We start from the raw sequence: 24,361 nt of genomic DNA on the forward strand, positions 1-24,361 counted from the left end.
CCTGAGCCCATGACCCTCTCTTCCCTCCGGCAATTCTAAAGTTGAACAAAATGTTCAAACGGAATCCTTCAGTTTGTATTTGACACAGTTGAGCTTCTGACCAAATTCCCCATTTACCAGAAAGACTGTCCACTTCCATGTCTGCAGCATTGCTTGAGTGTGCCCCTGCCCTCTGCTCAACTACCGCTAAAGTTCTCTCTCATACCCGTCTTTGATATCTCTAAACTTACCTATTCCAATGAAATATTGATCTACTTCCCATCTTCCAACTTTCATAAACAGGAGCAACAAAATCTGCTGATGCAGGGGTTCGACCCAAAACTTTGACGATTCCACCCCCACCCTCACAGATGCTGCTTGACCCACTGAGTTCCTCCAGCAAATTGTTTGTTTCTCCAGATTCCAGCATCTGCAGTCTCTTGTGTTTTCACAAACAGGAACCCATCAAAAACTCTGCTGTACTTAAGTCCAGTTCACTCATTATTCCTATACTTACTGCTGTACACTGGCTTCCAGCTAAGCAATATGTCCTAACTCACAAGTCCTACTTCTTCATCACCCGTGATTTCTAATCCACAATGGTCCATGGTTAAGCAATTTTCAAATTCTCATCTTTGTTTTTGAATTCCTCCATGGCCTTATTCCTCCCCGTTGTTGTAATGTCCCCTTTAAGTGGGCAGTGTCTTTGAAAATGCTCCTGTGAACAGCATTGTGATGTTTCAATACATTTAAGGCATGACCTAAATGCACAATGTAGTTGCTGTGATTGTTTTTATTGATATATATTTCAAACAGGACTGGTCATATTTTAGTTTTCATAAAGCTGTTAAAATCTTAAGAGTTTTTTCAGAATGAGATTTCTGGCAAAAAAAATCAAAATATTTCTACATTCATTTTTCAAGGTGCTTTAGTCTTTATAAGAAATATTAAAATTCTGTGATTATTTTTCCACCTTGAATATAACATAACCTTACAGCAAGGCTTCAGATTAAACTGCATAATAAAAATTGTTCCACATAGTTTAAAAAAAAATTCTTCCATTGGGGATATGCAGTTATAACTTACAACAGTCACTAATAGATGTTTCATTCCCACCCCCCCCCCCCCCAACCCCCTTACTTTGCCTTGATTAGGCTATCTGGGTGTTAAGTGCTAGCCAAGTGCACTTTATTCTCACCCAAAAGTGGTTAATGAGCTCCAGAAGGAGACCCTTTCCACAAATGCAGCCGACCCATCAGGAATTACAGAAACTGACCATGGAAAGTTATAAACTAATGTTTCAAACTACTGTTCAACTATTTGAAATATACTTAACAACCTCATGATGAAGATCAAATGAGTATTTTCTCTATGGAAATGAACAAAATAATTTTGCCAAAATCCTTGATAAGCTCACACCTCGAGTTCCAGTCGTAATATCTGAGAAAATCCACACATTCCTTTGATGTATAACCAATTAACCTTCAATGACATCCCAAATTATTTGAAACAGTGAACATTTAAAATGGTCAATAATAAAACATTTACAGACAAATGCCTATCGGAATAGCACATGAAAGTGCAAACCACCCTCCCGCATGCTGGAACTGCATGTGTTGTCAATGGAATGCATTTACATTCAGAGAAAGATGTGAAATTCCATCAATGTTCAGTAGTTAAAGTTCTTAACTCAGCACAACAATGAAAATTTCAAGCTTTGTTGAAGTGAAATACTCTGGGTCCATCACAAAAATAGTGTTAGGCAGCTTCCAGATAGTAAGATGGAAAAGTTAGCATGAAAATGGATTCCACTAGCACAACTTAGACATAAAAATCATATGCCTGAAAACTTAATTTCACAATGCTCATTCAGCAAAATGCATCTGAGAAAAACAAATTGTTTCTGAGTGAAATCCTGCTTCACCACACACAGAAATTTTGACTTGGTGTTTCCTTTAAAAGTAAACAGCAAGATATTGGTGCAATTACCAAACCAAGGATGCATATGACTTCATTGCACGTGCAATACTTCCTATGAAGCATGACAAGAAACTTGGACCATTTTGTTTTGAGGGTGTCCATAACTGTACTTTCCCAAAACAACATAGTCTGAAAACAAGAAATCCAAATTGAGAAGCCCAAAAACTAAATAAATTACTTAGCTACTTCTCAGGACTACTCTTGCTCAACCATCCACCTTAACACAGCCCCAACACTTCTCATGGAATGCCCCTCTCCCCACAACCTACAGCCCACCCACACACTCTCCCCACTTTCCTGCCAGTCCCAGTATCCCACCCACAACAACCTATCTTCTTCTATTCTCCCAATTCCCCTGCTAAAATCTTATGGCCTCCAATACCTCCCCCCCCACTCCCACACCACAAACAACCTCAAATCTCTGATTTCCCCACTCTCTCAACTAAAATTTCCCTGACTCACCTTGTAACTGTCTCCCAGAGACTAATAACCCCAACATCGCAATAATCTCTCAGCCTCCAATTCCCCACCCCCACATCAATATGCCACTTCCCACTTGTGCTCCCAAACCCAACACCAGCCCCAAATGCTGAATTCCAATGTCAACTCACCACACTTGCATCCCTTCCCACCCCTTGCCTGCCACAGTTCTTCTTAACCTTTCCTCAGAAGAGGACTTCAATTGCAATTGGAAGCTTTATACCATGGCTCAAATACCGAAACAGTCATTGGCCCACTGTAGTATAATTCTGATGCACCAGTATTTCCAGGCAACAAAATGCAACCAGATTCAAAATTCTCTTTTTATTCAATTAAATGGTTTTCTTCAACAAATAACATTCAAATCTTGTGCTGGTATATTTCCTATAACATTACAAAATGTACCCAGGTCTTTCACAGGGAAATTATTTTAAAATAGTTACATTAAGCCGCATGACGAGAAGTTGACAGATGATCAAAAGCTAGATCAAATAAGTAGGTTTTAAGGACAAAGAAAAAAGAATGGGAGAGAGGATTAGGGAGTAAGTTATGCAGCTCAGGGCCTTGACAGCTAAGAAACAGCTGCCATTAGTGGAGTTACTAAATTAAGGAATGATGAAGCAGCTAGAATCAATGGGAGTGCAAATATCTTGATGGACTGTTTGGCTTGCTGAGATATAATAGCAAGATGTAAGGCCATAAGAGAGATTTGAAAGAATTTGGCAACCAATGTAGATCAGCAAACAAGGGGTGATAAATGAACAGGATTCAATACAAGTTAGGATCTGAGCAGCAGACATTTAGGACATCATATTTAGGAGATTTGAACATAGGAGGTTGACCAGATTAGAGTCATATTTAGAGATTACAAAGGCATTGATGTGGGTTTCAGCACGAGATAACTGAGGAAGGGACAAAATCAGGATATGCTTTGGAAGTAGAAGTAGGCCGCCTTCAAAGAGACTAGCACAGATAGAGGGAGGGAGAAAGCAGCAGATGCATTTGTTTGGATGATCTCAACACATGATCCTCCCACTTGCTGGAAATAAAGGCTGAGGAACAGAAAGCAGAGAAGCATTTACAAAGACAGTGTAATAGAGAAACAAAACCTGAGATTAACTTTATATTTTAGGATATCCCTGGAATAACAAAGAGTCTTCCCAGATGAGAGAATGGCTGACATTATTTTAAAGCCAAGCAAAACCCAGCAATGCAGAGCTCAATCAATTGTCTGCAAACCACATCCCTCATTGCTGATGACCCAATTCCATGCAGCCCAGTCAAGGGACATATCAACTCCACATACTCCCTGGCAAACTCCATAAGAATTTTGTACATTTACATAAGATAATTCCTCATTCTTCTGCACTTAAAAAGTATGAGCCAGGTCTGCTAAATTAACAATCCCACCATCCCAGGAATTGATCTGATGGAAGACTGCTGCACTTCCTCTAATGCAAATACATCCTTAAGTAGGAAGACCAGACCTGTGCATAATGCTCAAGATGCAACCCTACCAGTGCGCTACATAATTATCTTTATTTTTGGAGATATTGGAAAAAAGCCAATGTACCATTTTGTCTTCCTAGCTGCATATTAACTTTCAATAATTCTTGTAAAGGACACCCAGCTCCTGCTGAATGTCAACATCTTTCAATCTCACACCATTTAAAAAAAGACAGTTCATTTTTCTACCAAAGTGGATGACCCCCAAGTTATTTGTTACATCCGTGATCATTCACTTAACCTGTCTATATCCTCCAAAGCCTCTGCATCCTCTTCGCAAACCACACTGCTACCCAGTTGTGTAACTCATAAATAACTCGTATTTTCCTTGACAGACCATTCAGCCCATCGAGTTTCTACTGACTCTCAGAGCAGTCCCATCAATCCTATTCCCCCAATTATTTTATCAGCAAACTTTGAACAAATTTAATTTGTTCCCTCGTTTAGTCATTGGTATAGATTGTGATCAATTGGACCTCAGCACTGATCCCTGTGACATCAGAGATTCCCAATGCAAAAATGACTCCTACCCTTTGATTCCTGTTTGACTAATTCTCATTCCAAGACAGTGCAATGTGCTCTATTTTTGTTTCATAATCTCATGTGACACCTTATCAATGACTCTTTTCAAGTCCAAATATACCTCATCAACTGACCTGCCCTTATCACTTCTGCTGGCTACATCACGAAACTCAAATAGATTTATCAAACCTGATATCCCTATCCATTCTGACTCATTCTACATCTTGTCACCACATCCTTAATAAAGGATTTCAGCATTCCCCCATCAGTGAAATTGAGCAAACTGGTTCCCTGTCTTTTATCTCCCTCCTTCAATAACCAGCACAAGTCCATTCACTAACTTCAAATGTGGAAGAGCTAGTCCCATTACCTTCTCCAATGCTAATTTTTCCACTAATGTCAATTTTTGAGTTCCTATTCATTTTATATCTGTAATCCTGCACCATATCCCAGAGGCTTCCTGTGTTTTCTTCTATGCAGCCATACATAAAATATTTAATTTCCACAGTATTTCTTTACTTTCAAAGATGATTTTTGCTGCCTGAATATGCAAGGTATGCCCTTTAATCTTAGCTAATCTTTTCCATTTCAGAGCTCTTACACTGTTATTATGTTTCCCTTTGGCCTCTCCTCACGTTCTACCCTCCCTTTCCTTCGAAGTGTTTGTTCTCCTTTATCAAATTCTTTATTTTTTCAGCTAAGATCCTACTTCTCTATTGCTTTTAGCCTATTCTTTATTATTACGATTGCCTCATCTCCTTTCCCATTTTGCCTACCTCTTCTTAAAGTTAAAGTTAGGATATGTAATTCCCAACCTTTACAACCACATCTCTATAATGGCTAATGGATCGCACCCAATTATTTGGAATCGTGTCATTATTTCACCTAAATCGTTACAAACATTATATGCATTCAGACAAGGAGCCTTTTATTTCGTCTATCACTGATCTCTGCTCTGACTCTAATTGGAGATGTATTTCCTCATGTTTCTATGCATTACTCCTTCTTGACAGAGTCTGATTATCATTACCTATTTTGTCACCCTACACTATCAATTTGTCCTTTCTCTTTAACTCTCTGAATGTCCCCCACCAGAAACTTTCACCCCCTATTTAGTTTAAACTTTGTCTGGACTTAAGGGGGTGGAGCAGGGGAGATGATGAAGGGTGAAGGAAAAAATTCCTTTACCATGTTCTTATAATTTAATACTTTCCAATTTCTAGCTATGTTTAGATTTGTATTAACCTCAAGTCTCACATTTGATATGTCTAACAGAGCTAACTAAAAGGAAATTAGTGAAGGGCAGAAACTGCACATGGTCAGGTGTTACAGTTCAAAAAGGTGTATTTTATGGTGAAATTACCCACCTCTACATGACAAACAGTAACCAAAATTAAGTCAATACATTTGACTGTGGAAAATTCACTGCATGAACTCAAAGTTACTTATTTTATAGAAATGGAATGTTATGCTGTTACTGAATGTTATTTATCACATCAAACTTTACCAATTTTACATTTTTGACAATGTTTCCTAAAAACTGTAAAGACGTGATAAAACATTTAGAATTTTTAAAAAAATAGCTCACCATATTCCATTGCTTGATCATTGTTTGCATTTCCAGGTGATGATGGTAAATCTTCATTACATTTTAATAACTCAAATGAATCATCCATCCCTGAAGAGTTCTTGTCCACTACAAACTGAACTTTCTGCACTCTGTTAGGTGTACATTTCGTTTTCATATCCCACACCATGTTATGCCATTGGACTTCAGTTGACTTGAACAAAAAATAAACAATGTGTATTAAATATCTGGATTAGAGATCACAAACTCCATAAAAAACACTTGCAAAGATTGAAGGAATTTTGATTAAAAATTAGCATCATAGCCAGTTAAAAAATATAGCATTTATTTAGCAATTTTTCAAGTATTCATTGTTTTCTAATTTACCTGTTGTTTTCTAATTTCCTCTGACTGCACAAATTGAGTCAAAAACAAGCAGGATATTCAGGTGATGATGCACTTAATTGGTCCAGGAACAGAAAAAAAATAATTTGGTCCCATTTTGATGTCATATATTCTGTCCTTATTTTTTTCTCAACAATAAATTCCTATTCCCTTATCTATAAATGGAATATGCTCACACCAATTTGCAATACTGTTACTAAACCTTTCTACCATTATTTTCCTTAAGGAACATCAAAAGAGCAAAAGTGTAAAACATGAAATGAAGGAAAATAATGTACTATTTTTATGTGTGTTATTTATATATGTGTGTGTTTTATATATATATATAATATACATAAAACACACACACACGGAGTTAATTCAGGTTCACTCGAGCTATTACCTTCACAAAACAATTTATTTTAAAATATTATGCCAATGATAGAACAAAATGATATGCTTCATTAAGCGAGAAAATATTAGGTCAATGGAACCACAGAATGAATAAGAAATTCTATCTTTTAACAAAAAAAAGCCAGTAATTCAAAGTTTTTTCCATTAAAGAATGTTAATCCACAAAACTTGGAGCTGTAGGGTAAGTTTACACATTGTATCTAATAGAAGAAAGAAAGCAAAGACTGTCACAAAAAATGACAGCCAACAGGCAAAGGTGCAAATGAGCAAAATTTACTAATTGACAGATCATATTTGCTTTGATACAACAAATTGAAAACAAATAGACTTCCCTTCCCTACCCCACAATGTTTCTTTATCCCCTTTGATGCTACTTTTCAGACCACAGCGTATTCAAACTAATTGAAGGAGATGCCTGGTAAATGACTGCCAGTTGTATTATTTTACTGTGTCTATGTTTTGCTTCATTAATACAACAGCCTTATCATTGAAATACATTATAAAACATTATGAATGCTTAGAAGACAATTATTACTCTTCAAAATTAATTGCTTCTCCACATAATAAGTCTTTGTACTACAATGTCTTTGATTTTTATGGCCTTGATACTAACTAAACAGTTTCAGCTACGTTCTGTACGTATTGGTAACCTTGCTGATATCATCATCCAAGCAAAAGGAAAACAAATCTCAAACTGAACACTTAAAAAAACAAAGATTTCTCCAAAGATCTTGATCAATTAATTAGAAAGCACTTAAAAAAACTTAGATTTAAATAATAAATATGAAACACTCAAGGTGTAACAATAACATTACAGTAAAATATTCCAGAGTAAATTACTTTCCGATATAACAAATAACATGCTGGAAATTCTCAAGTCAGCTATAAATTGCTTAAGAGTTTTGTTTAAATTCAATTACCTTCCATTTCTTACATTTTCTGGTTTTCTTTTGGAAATTCAGCATTTGTAATATTTTACTTATTTCATATTATTCTTTGTACCAGATCTTTATTCACTGGAAAGGAGGATGAGAGGAGACATGATAGAGGTATATAAAATATTGAGAGGAATAGATAGACAGCCAGCGCCTCCTTCCCAGGGCACCAATGCTCAAGATGAGAGGGCATGGCTTTAAGGTTATGGGTAGGAGGTTCAGGGGAGATGTCAGGGGGAGGTTTTTCACCCAGAGAGTGGTTGGTGCATGGAATGCACTGCCTGGGGTGGTGGTGGAGGCAGATACATTGGACAGGTTCAAGAGTTTGTTGGATAGGCATATGGAGGAATGTGAGATAGAGGGATATGCAGGACGAAAGGGTTAGATAGTGTGAGGGTGGTTTGATGGACGGCACAACATGATGGGCCGAAGGGCCTGTTTTGTGCTGTATGGTTCTATGGTTATGGTATCTTGAAAGTTGTTCCTGATTACCTTTTGGTAAAACTGAGCTGGAACTCAACTCCAGTAACAATGATCCTTCAGATTAAATATTCAACAGGTTTTAAACACATTCTGATCAGTTGGAAAAAAAATGTTATCCTGCCACCTCTTGCCCATTCTAAAATCAAACTCTCTTTCCAAACATATTTCCTCTACAATTTGAAAGTATTGTATATCCCAAGTTAAAACTGGACTTTGCAATAATCATTCAGCAATACAATGCATTATCATTTCATTAAATTTATTACTACGCTTGGTTATTTCTTTAGCTGAATTGATGTGGCAATGTCATGCAGTAATAATTTTCAAATCTTTATAATGTACTTCTGAAAGTAATACATGGTTCCCATGCAAATTTTGCAATGATTGTGGCACATTCCATGCATTTATAACATACATTTACAAAGTGATTAATTTTTTTAATTCATTATTTTCTCTCTTTACATTTCTTACAAGCATCTTCCCCGACATACGAATTTCACGATTAACTGCATCAGGTCTCCAGTTGATGGCAACATGTCAATAAAATCTGCAGTGTTTTGATTTGGATTATTTATCATTAGGACAAACCAGTGAATGAAAAGTCAGTTCAAAGTGAACTGTCAGTTCAAAATGCATTTCTTGCTCACATACTAAGAGTATACACAATTAGACCATTCAAAATATTTCATATTGTATTTCCTGAATTACCATTACATATTGGATAGCTTGATTCTGCAGTTACAAATGGTGTCATCAATGTCCAATGTAGAAACCACTGCACACTAAACAACTTTTAATTATATTTATTTTTACTTCTTGCATCTTTACAGCAAATGCTTTCATTTGTCATGCTGCTGAAATTGGTAAAGCAGATAGACAATAATAAGTGATAACCACAGTTATAAGCGTTAAGCACAGTTATAAGCATATGATCTTGCTGCAATAAGCTCTTTAATACTCCTAAAATGTTATTTCCCTTGCATTACAAATGCTCAATTCTCATCAGTCTACCCACAGAGGTGACCCTACAATGCCATTTGTATTTTTAAGAATATGATTCACTAACTTCACATAAATTATTTCAGTCAATATATAAATCAAATAGCGAGTTTGGTAACTAGATACAAGCATAAATTCATATATGCTCCGCATTGGTAATAAATTTACCCATTCACACATATACTTTTCTGCTATCTCCAGCACATCGAAAGGATTGTCTTAATTTCCTTAATAGCTTCTATATAGGTTATGTACTCCTAACTGCCTATGACATCAATACAGAATGTTTTATACTTATTGACACAGATCAGACGTTCATCTATCTTTCAAAAACAATCCAGAGATAAAATTATTTTAAATATTTACTGGATTGTGATCTCAGGAATGCATTCCCAATTTTATGTATACACTTACAATCTTTGGAAAACCACAAGTTTATTTTTAAATTTGCTGTATCATTGTTATACAGGGAAAATATAACTTATTTTTGTTTGCATATTGCTCATGTTATAACTCCTTTTTAATAAAAGTAACCTTTCCAAATTCCTGACTTCCATGTGTTGTTCCTCTTTGTTTTATTCAGATAGGAAGTGGAAATTGCATTCCTCCAGCCCACCCCACCTCCCACATGCACACTTTCAGCAAAGGCTTTTGGAACATGAAATTTTAATCTATCCATTCTTTTCAGTGGGTCTTTTTATCCCTGACATTTTCATTTCTTGGCACTTCCTTTGATACAAACTGATCAAGTAGAATTCATCTGAACACGACCAGCTTCAGAAATGGTTACCAATACAATGGTGGCAAATACTACCACTTGAATTCTCACTCTGCCATCAGATATTCTCTGAGATGACTTTTGGGGCACAATTCTGTTTCAATTGCCAGAGATGAGGTTATTCGTATAACTCTCTATTCATAATGCTCTCTATTCATCTGCCCTAGAAATCCAGGAATTGTGTCATGGTGTAGGATGCCATTAGGAAATTAGTATTGGGCTCAGAGCTCCATATCAGTAGAGCCATTTATTACATCCAATTCATGCAGATATATTGAACTCTATACCCAGTACAGGTTAAAAACTGATAGAATTTCCATCAGTTCCGCCTCTTTGCCAAGACAGCCTTAAAAAAGTGAAATTGCACTCCAAATTCCACCCTCCCTGCAGCCAACACTGATGCTACTCTTTTAGAATCCACAAATTTCAGGTCCATTATCCTGACTGACATTGCAAATATGTTAGAAGACTAGTTGGACTAAATGGTACCTACCTCCCATTATCCTACAGATACTCTCACTTTAAGTATGCTTTTCCTTGTTGTTACTTAAAGAATGCCGGCCACACTCATTAAATTTAATTGAATAAACAACAATGATCAATATGGTAACTTTTTGAGTAATAGCTTTACAAATTTGGCTTTCGTGTTGTAATCCATTACCGATTCAATCACGTAGAACTTGTTTTTTGCAGGAATGTTCGGTTTGTTTCCCATTTATAATTTTCTAATCTGCGAAGCATCACCTATCCCTTACATGCATTGAAGAATGTAACGCATTTTCGTTACTATTATTGAGAAAATTACAAACCCCGCACTTTAAAATATGCTTGGAGCCCGTATCTCCACGTCTAAATATATGAATGAGTATTAAAGAAGTTAGATTTGTGGGTCGGAGCAACGGTATTCAAAAAACAGAAGCCCTGAACACATGTTAAAACTGACATTTAGTCTCTTCCATAGATCTGCCTTGATCAGGACTCGTTTTAATTCCTACTGTTCAGGAACGAAATCTCAGTATCTTAAAATGTATTTGCGATCTGCGTCACTCTGACCTTAAGCCTCTTTCTCAACGTCCTAAGTGTAAACAGATTGAAAACGAAAGGGGGGGGGGAAGAGTTCGAAGGAGCGTGGGGAATTAATCAACAACAGCAACAGCCGTAAGCAAATGCAGCGCAAAATAAAACTCGACACTTGTCTTTTCAGAAATATTTACCATTATTGACGAGGGAGAAACTACAGTCAGTAAACAAATGCCTGGAGCCTACTCACAAACACGCAGAGCCTTTAAATACACCATCATGTGACACTTACCCACCCTAAGCGGGCAGCAGTGCGCCTGCGTGTCAGCTCATTCATTCAGAACTGCGTAACAGGGGAATTCAATAACAAAACAGCATCGCACCAACTTAGAAAAACCACAAAAACATAGTTTTCTTTTCGGAATGAGTCGAACTATCGTGCACAATAACGATGTAAAGTACATCAAATGTCTCCAGGGACTTCTGCAATGTTTCAGTCCAGAAAGTAAAGAGACATATGTATATAGAAAAAGTTTATAAACAGGCCACACCATAACCTTTTCTCTTTCACTCGACGACAATAAACGTACGTGATTACTTTTAAAAAAAAGAATTGGGAATGTATAAATAAAATTGGTGCGGACAAAGCGAAGCCGACTGCCCCCCGGACGTTTAGCCCGCGATCGCTCGACACGTTTCAATTCATTTCTTTCCAAAACTTCGAGAAGGAGGAGAAGATGAAGGGGGGGGGGGGTGGGGGGAAGGAAGGAGGGAGCGGGGGTGGGGGGAAGGAGGGAGCGGGGGGGTAGAAGGAGGGAGGGAAGTAGAAAGCGGGGGGGGGGGGAAAGAGGAAGAAAACAAAAACAAAAGTGTGTGGTGTGTCGGGGGCTGGGCTGGGGGTGGGGGGTGCCGGGGCAGCGCGGTGAGGGGCTGACGGAGAGTGTGTCGGGGTCGCGGCGCTGTCACGAAATGAATGGGAGAAACGTCAGCCGATGAAAAACACCAATTTATAAACAATGAGCGACACGTCACGTCTGTCCGCTGCCCGCCCCGGCCGCACACCTCATCCCGCCGCCGACAGCCGCTTCCCCGGCCGCCGGGGTTCGGGCGGCACCGCCAAACAGCGCGGTGTTGACATCCCCCCTCCCCCCGACTTCACTCACCAGCTCCGTCGCCATTACCGAGTTTCTCTGGCTCCCCCTCCCACCACCACTTCCAGCGGCGGAGGCGGGTTCCGACCTTCAGCACGCCGCCCGCCCATTGGAGGACAGGCGCACGCCAATCAAAGGAAACGCGGCCGCGATTGGAGAAGCGGCGCGCCTACGTCACGGGGAAATAAACTATCGCGCGGAGCATGCCGGAAGATGTTCTTTTGGAGCAACAATCCTCCCAGCCCTGAAGGACCCGGATCCATGGTTGCATTCCCATTGAGTGCAAAGTTGGGCAGTCCTTGAGCAGCATCGTTCTTCTCGTCCCCCAACACGTCCAGAAAAGGATTTGTTTACATCTTAAAATAAAAAGTTACCAGCTATAGGCGTTATTGCAAAGGCACCAGTTACTTTCAGTTTCCAATTGTTCTTGAGGAATGGCTTGAAGCCTTTGTGGTGAAAGTTCTCCCATGTTGTTGTTAGATATAAACGAACTAAGGGAGGAATCGGCCTCTCACTGTCATGGCTGAATATTTTAACCTCTCATTCCAGATTACTCCAATATCCTGCTGTTGCAAGACACTGGCTCTGGATTAGTAAAGGAGTAGTATCGCATTTTCAAACATGCAACTTCAAAAGTACAAGGGAGAGTGTTTTCCTATTCTTCCTACCCTAATTGATAGGGCAGGAGGGTAATATTAGAAGAGGTTTCAATCTTGCAGAAAGATGGTGCCTGTTGCTGCCGCAGACCACCAATAGATAAAGAAATGAGACTCAATAAACTCGAATCCATGCAAACTATTTAATGCTGTTGGAACTGCACCTCATCTTGGCGAGTGGAGAGTATTCAAGCCTATGCCTCAAGTGGTGGAATTCTTTAGGGGATTGGGAGGTGAATCATTGGCTGCAGAATATACAGGTGACAGATGGTTGATTAACACCGCCATCCATCACCCAAATATGCAGTGAAAATATTGCAATGAACTTTAACTGGAAAGGTTGAAAGAGCTCCTGGCAGGGACCTTCAATTTTCAGAGAAGTATCTGAGTACTGTGCTCTGAAGCTAGCTACACCAGTGGCCAAATCATCCAAGCCAGACACAGAACCTGATCTAATTCACGAAACAGAAATTTGCTTTATGTTCTGTCTATTAAAAGCAGTAACAAAAAAAAACAAATAGACAACAGCAACTCCATTAGCCAACAATCATCAGAAAGAGATGGAAGGTATTGTCAATTGTGCCATCAAGTGACCTGTTCAATGATGCTCAATTTAGAGTATACCCAGACTTGTATGCAAATCCCATCATAGCCTAGGGCAAATACAGACAATAAAAGCTTGACTTCAGAGTTGGAAGTGACAGTCCTTGACTTGAACATCAGCAAGAAGTCCAACTAAAATAGTAAAATAGGAATCAGAGGAAATCTTGCACAAAAGGTCAATGGCTGTGGTTGTTGGAGACCAATCTGTTCAACCCCAGACATTGCTGTAGAGTTTCTTGGTTGATCGTCAGTGGATGTATCATCCCCACCCCTTCCACTGTAAAATCAGAAGTGGTGATGAGAACATTTTTCAATTCAATTCTTCAATTAATGAAGCAGTCTCTACACAAGTACATGATAGACAAAGACCATCTGACCACATCTACTTGACATTCAATGGCATTAATATAGCCAAATACCATCCACTGACATCTTGGAGATGACCATTGACCAGAAACTGAATTAGGTCAGTCACACATAATGTGACAACAACAACAGGTGAGAGGATGGATGTTCTCAATTAACTTGTCTCATGACCCGTAAAACCTTTCATTTACCAATGTGACATGAGCAAAACAGGAAACTCTCCACGTACATAAATGAGTATAGTTCCAACCACACTCAAAAAGCACAACTTTCAAACCAAAACAGCTTGTTTAATTAACATCCTTTCCACCGTTCACAATTGTGTTGGGTCAACACCCGGAATACCCTAAAAGCAATGTGCAGAAACCTTAAAAAGAACTGCAGCACCAATTCAAGGCCAGTTAAGAATAGGAAATGTACATTGTCTATTTCCACATGCTGTAAATAGTGTACAAAAAAAACAAAACATTGTCATCTACCTCTAACACTGTAGTAATTAATTTGTTCAGAGCACTGAACAGGATATCACGTTCTAATTGAATGCAGCAAACCAAGCTGAGTGAAGACGATGATAGAACAAAAATATGTTGATTAAAATATTCAGTTCCAGCACTCCAACTGAAGCACTTCAAGTCTTGGAATATAAACGTACCAAATAACAATGTTGTGCAGATTGAAAATTGACCCACTAATCCAAGCTAGCACTTAATCTGCTATAAATAGATTAATGCTTATGTTTAAATAGTTTACAGGAAATGTTGCATGAATACAAGCTGGCAGTGCCTTATTAATCTTAAAATCAGAAATGTTTACATACATAACTAAAATTTTAATGCATCATTTCCACATCTTAATTAGATAAATCCTCAAGCTTCATATAAGCAAATAAGGATTACAATTTTTACATACATGCTCTGCAAGATCATGCAAGTTAGTGATTGGACTGGTTATTTTGTTTTAAGAAATAGGATTTCCCCGTGGAAGAATCTTATTACTTAGATCAATAGAAGCAAAAGGACTTTGTGAATGCCTCTGGAAACAAGATGGATATTTTCAATGTTGAGTTTGAATGAGGAGGTGCAAGCCTGATACATCAAGATTATCAGGGGCCCTGTATGGTTTTGATACATTTTTTAAAAAAAGTTTACAAAGTACAACCCAAGTTAAATACTCTATTGAGATGCACAAAATTACATGGACCTTCAGAATCCAGAAATCAATCTACATTCAACTGTACATTTTTTTTGCACCCAATGTCCACATTTATTGTCCATCCCTTATTGGCCTCAAGGAGATGATGGTTTATGCGATCTCTTACATCAGAAACCAAAATGTTTAAAATCTATGTCAATGCCATATTTTAATCAACTAATTTTAAATTCCTAATTTGCTTTGCATTCACTTTATAGAAGTATCGACATTATAAGATTTCTTAAGTTTTTGGGTAGTTCACTATCCCATCTGATTAAGGTTTTTAATTCAGTAAAAAAGTGTCACTGTCCAAAATAATTTTTTTTTAATTACAAAAACTGAGAAATTCTATTTTATGTGTTTGAATGTTTTATCCCCCCACAATTTGATTCCAGACTCAAACTCCAAAAAGGTTTTTCTTCTGCTTTTGGGTTCCATTTTAGATGAAAAGAAAATGCAGTTTATTTCATTTGTAAAACATTGTCCCATGACATCATTTATCTACAATTATCTGAATTCACTTAGTAAAAGTTTAACTGTTAACACTTCGTGTCAGATTATACCTGATAAAGTATCCATCTTAAATTAGACATATCTATTCATGGAAATTACTTGGTCTTGATGTCACTACAAGTGAAAGATATCTCAGGAAAGGGCTATATCGATTTCTGTTCCCTGAAGTAACAGGAAAGAATGCCGAAATACAATGCTGATGAAAAGGCAGCATAATATATCCAAATTAACTGATGATGTGTTGGATAGAATAGTGAGCTGTGAAGTGGATGCAAAGAGATAAAGACAGATTACCTAAATGGGTGAGAAGGTGGAACACTGTCTGCAACATGGACTAAGTTAGTTTATTCATCTTGGTAGAAAATAGAAAAAAAAGTTTTAAATATTGAGTAAATGTCATTGTGTGGAAAGATGATGATACATAGGAAGTAAACATGCAGGTAAAGCAAACAGAAAAATTAATGGCCTTTTTACTCCAAGGAATTTGAAGTGCAAATGTATATAGAGAATTTTACAGGGCTCTGGAGTGCTCTGTGTAGTGTTGTTCTCCAATGCTAAAGAAATGATATTAATTTGCTTTGGGCTTTGTGCAGGGTAGATTCACTGGTATGAAGGATTGTCAAAGGAGGAGAGATTGAATAAAATTGGCCTATTCTCACTCAAGCTGATCTCACCGATTCACAAAGATTTGAGAGGAGTTGGTTGATATTGTAACTATGAAGCTAATTCCCCTAGATGAAGAGTGTTGTAGAACAGACAGACCTTGAAGTACAAGCACATGGTTCACTGAAAGTGGAGTCATAGGTAGATAGGGTGGTAAAGAAGGCTTTTGGTATGCTGGCCTTCATAAGTCAGGTCATTGAGTATAAACGTTGGGAGGTCATGGTGCAGTTGTACAGGACACTGGTACGACTGCACTTGGAGAATAGTGTGCAGTTTTGGTTACCCTGCAAGAGGAAAGATGTTATTAAACTGGAAAGAGTGCAGAAAAGATTTATAACAAGGTTGCTACGAGTTGAGGGACTGAGTTATAGGGAGAGGTTGGATAGGCTAGGACTTTATTCCTTAGAGCGTAGGAGACTGAGGGGTGATCTTAAAGAGATGTATAAAATCATGAGGGGCACAGATAAGGTGAGAGGGGAAAGACTTAATAGGAATTTGAGGGGCAACTTTTTTTTAAAAACCACAAAGGGTGATATTTATGTGGAATGAGCTGCCAGAGCAAGCGCTTAAGGCAGGTACAAGAACAACTTTTAAAAGACAGTTGGACAGGTACTTAGATTGGAGAGGTTTAGGAGGTTATAGGCCAAACACTGGCAAATGGGACTAGCTTGGATGGGGCATCTTGGTCGGCATGGACCTGTTAGGCCGAAGGGCCCATTTCCATGTTGTATAACTCTATGACTCATTTTATTTAAATTGATAGATTTTTGAACACTAAAGATAACAAGTGATGCGAGCATTGGGAGTGTGGAAGATAGAGAATAAGCTATAGTATAACTGAATAACAGATTAGGTACAAACTGCTCTATGGTCTAAAGCTCCTTTCACTTAACTTTCATCTGCTCCTGCTTTTATTTCTCATCGTTTTGTTTTTAAAGGATGCCCTGTCAAAAGCGGAGGTTGAAGTCAATTAACAATAACTTTTGAACACCTAAGAAATAAAATATTGAGGACAGGGATTAAGGAACTAGTCGAGCAACTCCAGTTGGAATGATCGCTATTACAGATATAATGGCAAAATGAATGCATAAACCAAGTCAATGCATTTGGTGTAAATACCAAAAGATGTATAAAAAAAGTCACTGAAGAGTCAGCAAGATATGCCCATAAAGGGTTGTGCTGACATTTAATGGGTTCATAGCTTACTTAAAGATTCTTCTGCCACTTTTCTGCTTGTAAAACCACTGAACTGAGAACAATATTTTTTCCATTAGCGTTATATGTAGAATTACATGCTGTATTAGAAATGACTCCCTTTCACAGTTCTGCACAAATGTGCAAAGCCTAACAGCTGCAGAAGCTCAAGAGTGTAAGCTGCATCTCCATGGGTATGCAAACAGAATAACAATTTTGCTGTTCTTAAGTTCTATTCCCACCTGTACAGTATAATTATTGAGTAAGGTAATAGGTAATATAAAGGGAAATTCTAATAAGCAGTGACTGAATTTTAAAAGTAAATCATTAAAATCTCATTTTAAAATGAATTTCAAAAATGTGCTAAACAATCTTCTTCCACTGGATGAGCATTGAATATAAAAGCATGAAGTCACTGAGCAAGAATATATTTGAAGAGGAATGAATGAGAGTTAGTATATTTGTATCGTAAGCTAGTCATTATACTAGGTGCATTTTTCTCTCTCAAAGCATTCAAAAAACAAAGTTGTCAAGGGCTGGGAAAACTAATATTAAATCAAGCTTGAAGGAAGATTGTGAACAAGTCCTACAACTCAGGCACATTTGAACACAAATTAAATAAATTTAGATAACTTCACTATACCATACAGCAGTTGCCACCATGTTCACACTGCCACAGAAAATCTGTTATTAGGTTATGTTTAAAAAACTATCTGCAGATTTCTTCTTCCAGATGTTAAATTAAACTGTAACTAATAAGAAGAGAACGCAATATACATTAGAGGTAAAGTGGGAGCAGCATTGATTCATCTCTTCAAGAAATCTCAGTTGTTTCCTTTGGATTCAGGTTTGGAGCTGCAGAGTTACACTGCAATTTTAGGATTCTACCAATCATCATTTAAATACATATAACAACAAAAGACACAATACAATTTGATGATTTTTAAAACAGTAATTTTTCCAGCCGATTGCTGTAAAAAAAAATTCAGACCCATAAAATACAGGGTGGAAAACCATAGTTTCAGATGTCTGCAGCCTCCTGCACTGTTCCAGCAAGGCTCACCATAAGCTTAAGGAACAGCACCTCATCTTTCATCTGGGTATGTTGCAGCCTTCAGGAGTCTGTATCGAATTCAACAATTTCAGGCAACTCTTTTGGTTTGTATCAAACCTTTTCAGTTCTGCTGTGAAGTTATCCATCTCCTTTTTTTTCTCTCCACAGACACTGCCTGATCTGCTGAGCATTTCCAACATTCTCCTTTTGGTTCTGCAATAGCCAATATGCATTATACAAATTTGGTACTTTTTAAAAAAAAATAAAGGTTTTCTAATTGCCCTTATTAATCTATCAACTGAATTACTTTGTGAACAGCATATCAGATATATTCCCTTTTCTATTATCATCTCCCCTCCCCCACCATCATCTCTGCAACCTGAAACTTCTTCCGCCCCCCCCCCCCCCCCCCCCCAGTCTTGATGAAGGGTTCTCAACCTGAAATGTTAATTCTATTTGTCTTTCCACAGATGCTGTCTAACATGCCAGGTGTTTGCAACATTTTGTGTTTTCATTCAAGTGATATTGGGATTGGAAATACTGCTTACCTACTTAAAAACTCACAGGATCATGAAATAAAGTTTCAGAGCACCTTCAACAATATGGATGTAGGGTGTGATCATCTGCAAAAGATGACCATTCAAGAAGGACAAAGCAAACAAACAGTGCTGGGTCCTCTTGGAAAACTGGATCAGGAATTCAATGGTCATCTTATGGTTCTTTTAAGATTTTTCTTTGTTTCTTTCAGCTAATGCTAATATTGCAAGGGCTTGGCCTTTATTTCAACTTGGATACTCATTGTCATCATGCAAGAGTTCCCTGAAGTCCCACTCAATCTTAAAACTTGCAACAGCTACCATAAGCTTTGCTAGCATCTAAGTTAACCTCTCTTGACATGTTCTTGAATAGGCACTAGAAAGCTTCATTTCAAATCTTAGAGAAGGTATATCCAAACTACTTTTACTGCAGTTCCACTCAACAACTCCTCCAGCCATAGCAGGAGCAATAGAACAGCCGAGCAATTTTGGTGTCTCAATTTCTAAGTGAGGGGACAGCTAGGAATCAGAGAGCCGATGAATTATTTGTGCGAACTCCTAAATTAATCAGTCCAGACCCCAGATTATCTTTGAGCAACACCAGAGAGATCCAAAGTCACTCAACTTTTCTTCCCTTGCTGCAACCCTTAGTAATGAAATGGATGAACTGTGAAATCTTCAGAATAGTCACTGTTACAAACCCTAATAATTGTTGCTTCTGCATTCTATACAGTTTCCACTCTTAAAAGTCTACAAAATAATTTCTTAAATAAATTCATATTTTATTAGGTGCATATACATCTTCTAAAAATGCCTAGATATACTTAAGAAAACATAGTAATAATTCAAGGTTAAAAAAAGGAATATAATCCCATTACAGGGCAACGTGGTATGAATATTGTTTACTTGGGATAATCATTTGATCAAGCAACAGTCTTTAGTATCTGGCTACTACTTAATGTACAGTTGTGATCATTTAAGTTTGACAAAACATTCTGGATGCATGTCCAGACTGCAATTATATATTTTTTAAACTCTCAAAATCCTCACTTACATTCAATATAACATCCGTATTAAAATAAGAATTGTGAATTAGAGTGAGACAAGTAGTTGGACTGAAATGGGTTTCTACTCTGGTTTCCTATAAATGGGACAATGTGCATTGCATGATGGGAAAATCGACATCAGAATCATCCTCTTACTTGAGTACGCCCACCCCTGCCAAATCCTCTTCCCCCCCTCAATGCAGTGACAATACCCGGCACTCAAACTCAAAAGCCAAAGTCTAAATGGGTTACAGTTCTGAAGGCAGCCATTAGAAGCACTAGAATGGTGATTACCTGCATATTCCACAGAATATTGGAATTGCTTCTCTCACCTCATTCCAATCTCTACCATAAAAACACATCATGACTCTGTGGTTCTATTGTTCCATTGTTCCAAAAAGTCCTATGTACAATAGTGGGAGATTTAAAATTGCAGGGAAAAACTACATTATGCAACAGACTTTCCTGTAAAAATAAGTTTAGAAATAAATACATTGTTTTTTTTCCAACTTTCACCTCACCATACATATTTTTCTTTGAACAAGTTCCAATATTTTTGATTTACCAAATGTTCATTCTATTATAATTCATCACCAGAATGAAATAGCCAAAATAAATCATGTTCACCAAAGATCACACTTTTGAATGAAAATTAAACTTACAAGATGCAAAACTGCATATAAATGCAATTCTATTAATCCTCCTATATACATGTTCTGTATATTCAATGGTTTATTTCAATGTAATGAGGGCATAATTGTAAATTCTTACCTGACAACTTAAATTATACTAAAACATCTTTAAAATCCAATGTTTGTGTTCTTTGTTGATCACTACAGACACAATGCTGAACAAATATTTGATTGAATAAACCACTTCAAATATGACTAACATATTTAAGAATGTTTCCATTATTTAATCATCTGTTTACTCTGGAGAGTGAAAAAAGCAGTACAGACTATTACTCTGGGTTATTCCTAAACTGCAAAGGAATAATTTCTATTTTTTGGTTTGAAGTAAATAGAATCATTATAAAAATTGTTTAGTTCCATACAATTCAAATTGTTTGCTTCTCCACAAGTCAAATGCACTTTTCAGTGGTAAAATCAGTTTCCACAGTGATGTATTGAGACTTGCTTGATGTTTTTTCTTCATACACTTCGATCAGCAAGATCCATATTTGTTCCAAAAAGGTTCACTAGTTGTTCCTCATAATTTGCAATATTTCTTTTCATAATGTCCATACAAGGACCAAGCAGTCTCTCAAATGCTTGCACATCCATAACTGCAAAAAGGATGTAAAAACAAATTGTCAAAGAAAAATGCAATACATTTTAAATTGAAAAGGTTTAGTTGTTGACATTCCATGTCCATTTGGCATTAGAATATACAACTCATTCCATTTAGGTTTTAGCCAACAGATCAAATGGAAGTATTTGCACTTGCGTATTTTTTCAAAAAAACCCACTAAAACATACCTACTCTAATTGGTACACACATATTTTCCACATAATTGATTAAAGGTAGACCTCCACTGCAATTTTCTACATTGATTAACAAAGTTTGTAAAGAAAAAAAAACAAGGTAGCAATATTAAATACCCCTGTAAATGAGGGTAGAAAGAATAGGAAAATTCATTTCCCATAATTTGTGTATCACTGCTTAGCTTAAAAAAGGCAGCAACTGCTCCCTTTACATCCTCCCACCAAAGGGGCAGGTTCCCCCATCCCCCACCACCATCTTCTATTCACTGTAATAGTTTCATGGGATCACTAGTTTTCCAGTTTGCTTCCAAATGTTTCTTTCTTTCTCTGTATGGCAAAGGGAGTAATTTGGACCATTGAGTCCATGCTGGCTTTCATTGCAACTCCATCTATCCCACTGCTCCACTTATGATGAGAGATTACAAATCAACAGAATGCACGAGGATTCAAATTTCCAGATGAGCCCAAATGGTCGAGTCCAAGAGGCCATTTGGCATTGTAAGCATCTTCAATGAACTCTATCCCGTTATGTGAAATCCACCTGTGTACTTTCTAATTAGCAAAAGACAAGAACTTAAGAAATACATTGTTCAACCCTGCTCTAGCATTCAATGAGATTGTGGCTGAAATTCCACATCAACTCCATTATCCCCACCAATTCCTTTATTTTTTTTTGTTTCATTCCCTTAACTGTCCAAAAATCTTCAACCAAATCTCAATCTTGAATGCACTCGGACACTAAGCATCCATAGCCCTCTGGAATGGAGGATTCCAAAGATTGTGGAAAAATAAAATTCTTCTCAGTCCTAAAAGACCAATCACAATCGCAAAGCTGTGGCCCCATTTCTACACTTTTCAGCCAGTGGAAATCACTTATCAGCATCTAGCTTATTAAAATGTGCATGGATTTCATTCTAATAAACACTAGATGTTTACACGCATTATGACCCATGTGTGGTTAACTTGAAATCTCTTCAATTATAGGAATTGTCACAGGTAAGAACTGAAATAGTAAGTTAGACTGAGATGGTAAAACAATTTGATATGGAAATGGAATGACATTACAAATTCTGGACTGTAGTTAGCAAGCCAAATCCAAAAATTCAGCTAATGTAACCTGTTCCTTCAAACTTAAATAACCTATCTTCAAGCACTTTTTGAAAACAATTGCCACATGTATTGGTTGATTTCCAGTAAAATTTATGTTGACAGGTCCTGCAAATCCCAAGAGATCCAATTCAGGCAGTACAAGATTAGTAAATTAGTATTAATTTAAAGGTTAAATGCACATCCAGTTGATTGTATTGTAGGTTGAAAGATTTGAGTTCCTCAGAATGCACTGGGACTCAGTTTTCTAAAGTGCATTGACCTGTACTAACTGTATTAAGGTCATTAAAACTACTACATTTTTACATTTCAAATGTCCCTGACCTTGTCGGGATTTTTGTTTTGCTTGAAGGAAACGTTGTATTGATATTAAAAGTTTTTTTTTAAGATGACGCAAATCCATTTTAAGTACACTTTTACGTCATCCTGTAGCTGTGTGTAACATGTCCAAGGCAGATACTTTAGTGCTGTGTCACATTTTTGAATCAGTCTTTACTAGTTTCATTGAATGTAGAATAACTCCTTTATTCTTGCAATACCAAAGAATAAACCCTGGTGCTCTCTAGTCCAAATGTCTTATCTCACAATGGTACATCATAAAGTCATTGGGAACATTTTGTCAAAAATGTGAACAAAAGTTAACCTAAGTCACAGTTTTAGAATCATTGGCAGACAAATTAGTTAGCGTATCTATAGCAATGTATCTGTTTGATTCCACTTCCTCAGGGAAGAAATTTCCCACACACTAGATTCGTTGCAACTTCCCAGCTCTTAGAATTACAAACCAGATTTGAAATAGAGAAACTTAAAATAAGCATTTTGCACTGAAAATGCCTCAAGTATATCCTTGCATTCTGACAGCAAAAAAAAAACAGGTAATTTAGTGTTCCAACTCATTTTTTCATTCTCCAAATTAATTTCTAATTTAATGTTAATTTCCAGTGGTGTGACTCTTCACAACAAAGTAGTAGCCACTTCACACCAACAGTGAAAATGAGTTTAAAAAAAAAATCACCTTCTGAGCAATTTGTTAAGATGGAAGTGTTACTGGCTGGATTTCACTGTTTTGGGTCCAACACCCACAACTGCCATTCTCCTGAATTTGCCTAATCCAAACGTGGAGGATTATTTTTGCTACCCTGAATTATCCTGGAGTTGAACATTAAGGCTTTCAGCTATATCATGACATCAACTGTCCAGAGCAAGACCCATCTACAAAACCCTTCTGGAGGCCTTTGGCAAAGTTGGGGGGCAAAATTTTGAGGTCTGTCAGTTGCTAGGTTTGTTTTTTTTTTAAATGTGCTCATCAACCAGAAACATTTAAAAGATATTAAAATATAATTTAAAAATTCTTAACCATTTTAAATAACAAAATATCAAATTGAAACAATCAAAATTGATTCTAATTATAAAAGCATTGAAATCAAACATTATCACAAAATTTGACATTAAAGTACATCAAAGTGGTATTAGGGAAATGTTTGGTCAAACTGGTATGTTTTAATGTTGTAAAGGTGAAGAGAAGTGATAAGGTTGAGACAGGGACCTCTAAAGCCTTGGCACCTGAAAACAGGGTCACCAAAATTAAAATCAGTAAGCTACCCAAGCAGAATACGAGATGTTGTTCTACCAATTTGTTTGGCCTCTCCACAGCACTGGAGAAAGGCAGAGTTAAAATGACTTGCAACTGGAAGCTCCAGAAGACCATTATAGACAGAGCACAGGTGTTCCACAAAATGGTCACCTGGTT

The 24,361-nt window shown here is 37.2% G+C and overlaps 2 protein-coding genes across 4 annotated transcripts in view; both read right to left on the bottom strand.

Moving 5' to 3' along the window:
- The window catches only part of hbp1 (HMG-box transcription factor 1), a 37,547-nt gene extending 25,260 nt beyond the window's left edge, over positions 1-12,287 (bottom strand). Inside the window, exons 1-3 of one of the 3 annotated variants that reach the window (XM_052034068.1) lie at positions 12,211-12,225; positions 7,753-7,848; positions 6,056-6,248 (exon numbers count right to left, since the gene is read on the bottom strand). In XM_052034068.1, coding sequence (XP_051890028.1) covers positions 6,056-6,248; positions 7,753-7,797 — 238 coding nt within the window. In that variant the 5' untranslated portion in view covers positions 7,798-7,848; positions 12,211-12,225. Of the gene's footprint in view, positions 1-6,055; positions 6,249-7,752; positions 7,849-11,241; positions 11,318-12,210 lie in introns of those variants that run through there. The other 2 variants (XM_052034069.1, XM_052034070.1) reach the window with 2 other exon arrangements.
- Positions 12,288-19,745: 7,458 nt separating this feature from the next.
- The window catches only part of LOC127580344 (cAMP-dependent protein kinase type II-beta regulatory subunit), a 68,212-nt gene continuing 63,596 nt past the window's right edge, over positions 19,746-24,361 (bottom strand). The window contains exon 11 of the mRNA XM_052033673.1: positions 19,746-21,305. Within this exon, the coding sequence (XP_051889633.1) occupies positions 21,172-21,305 (134 nt within the window). The 3' untranslated portion in view covers positions 19,746-21,171. The remainder of the gene's footprint in view (positions 21,306-24,361) is intronic.

Source organism: Pristis pectinata, chromosome 19, assembly GCF_009764475.1.
Source record: "Pristis pectinata isolate sPriPec2 chromosome 19, sPriPec2.1.pri, whole genome shotgun sequence".
Lineage (NCBI taxonomy): Eukaryota > Metazoa > Chordata > Chondrichthyes > Rhinopristiformes > Pristidae > Pristis > Pristis pectinata.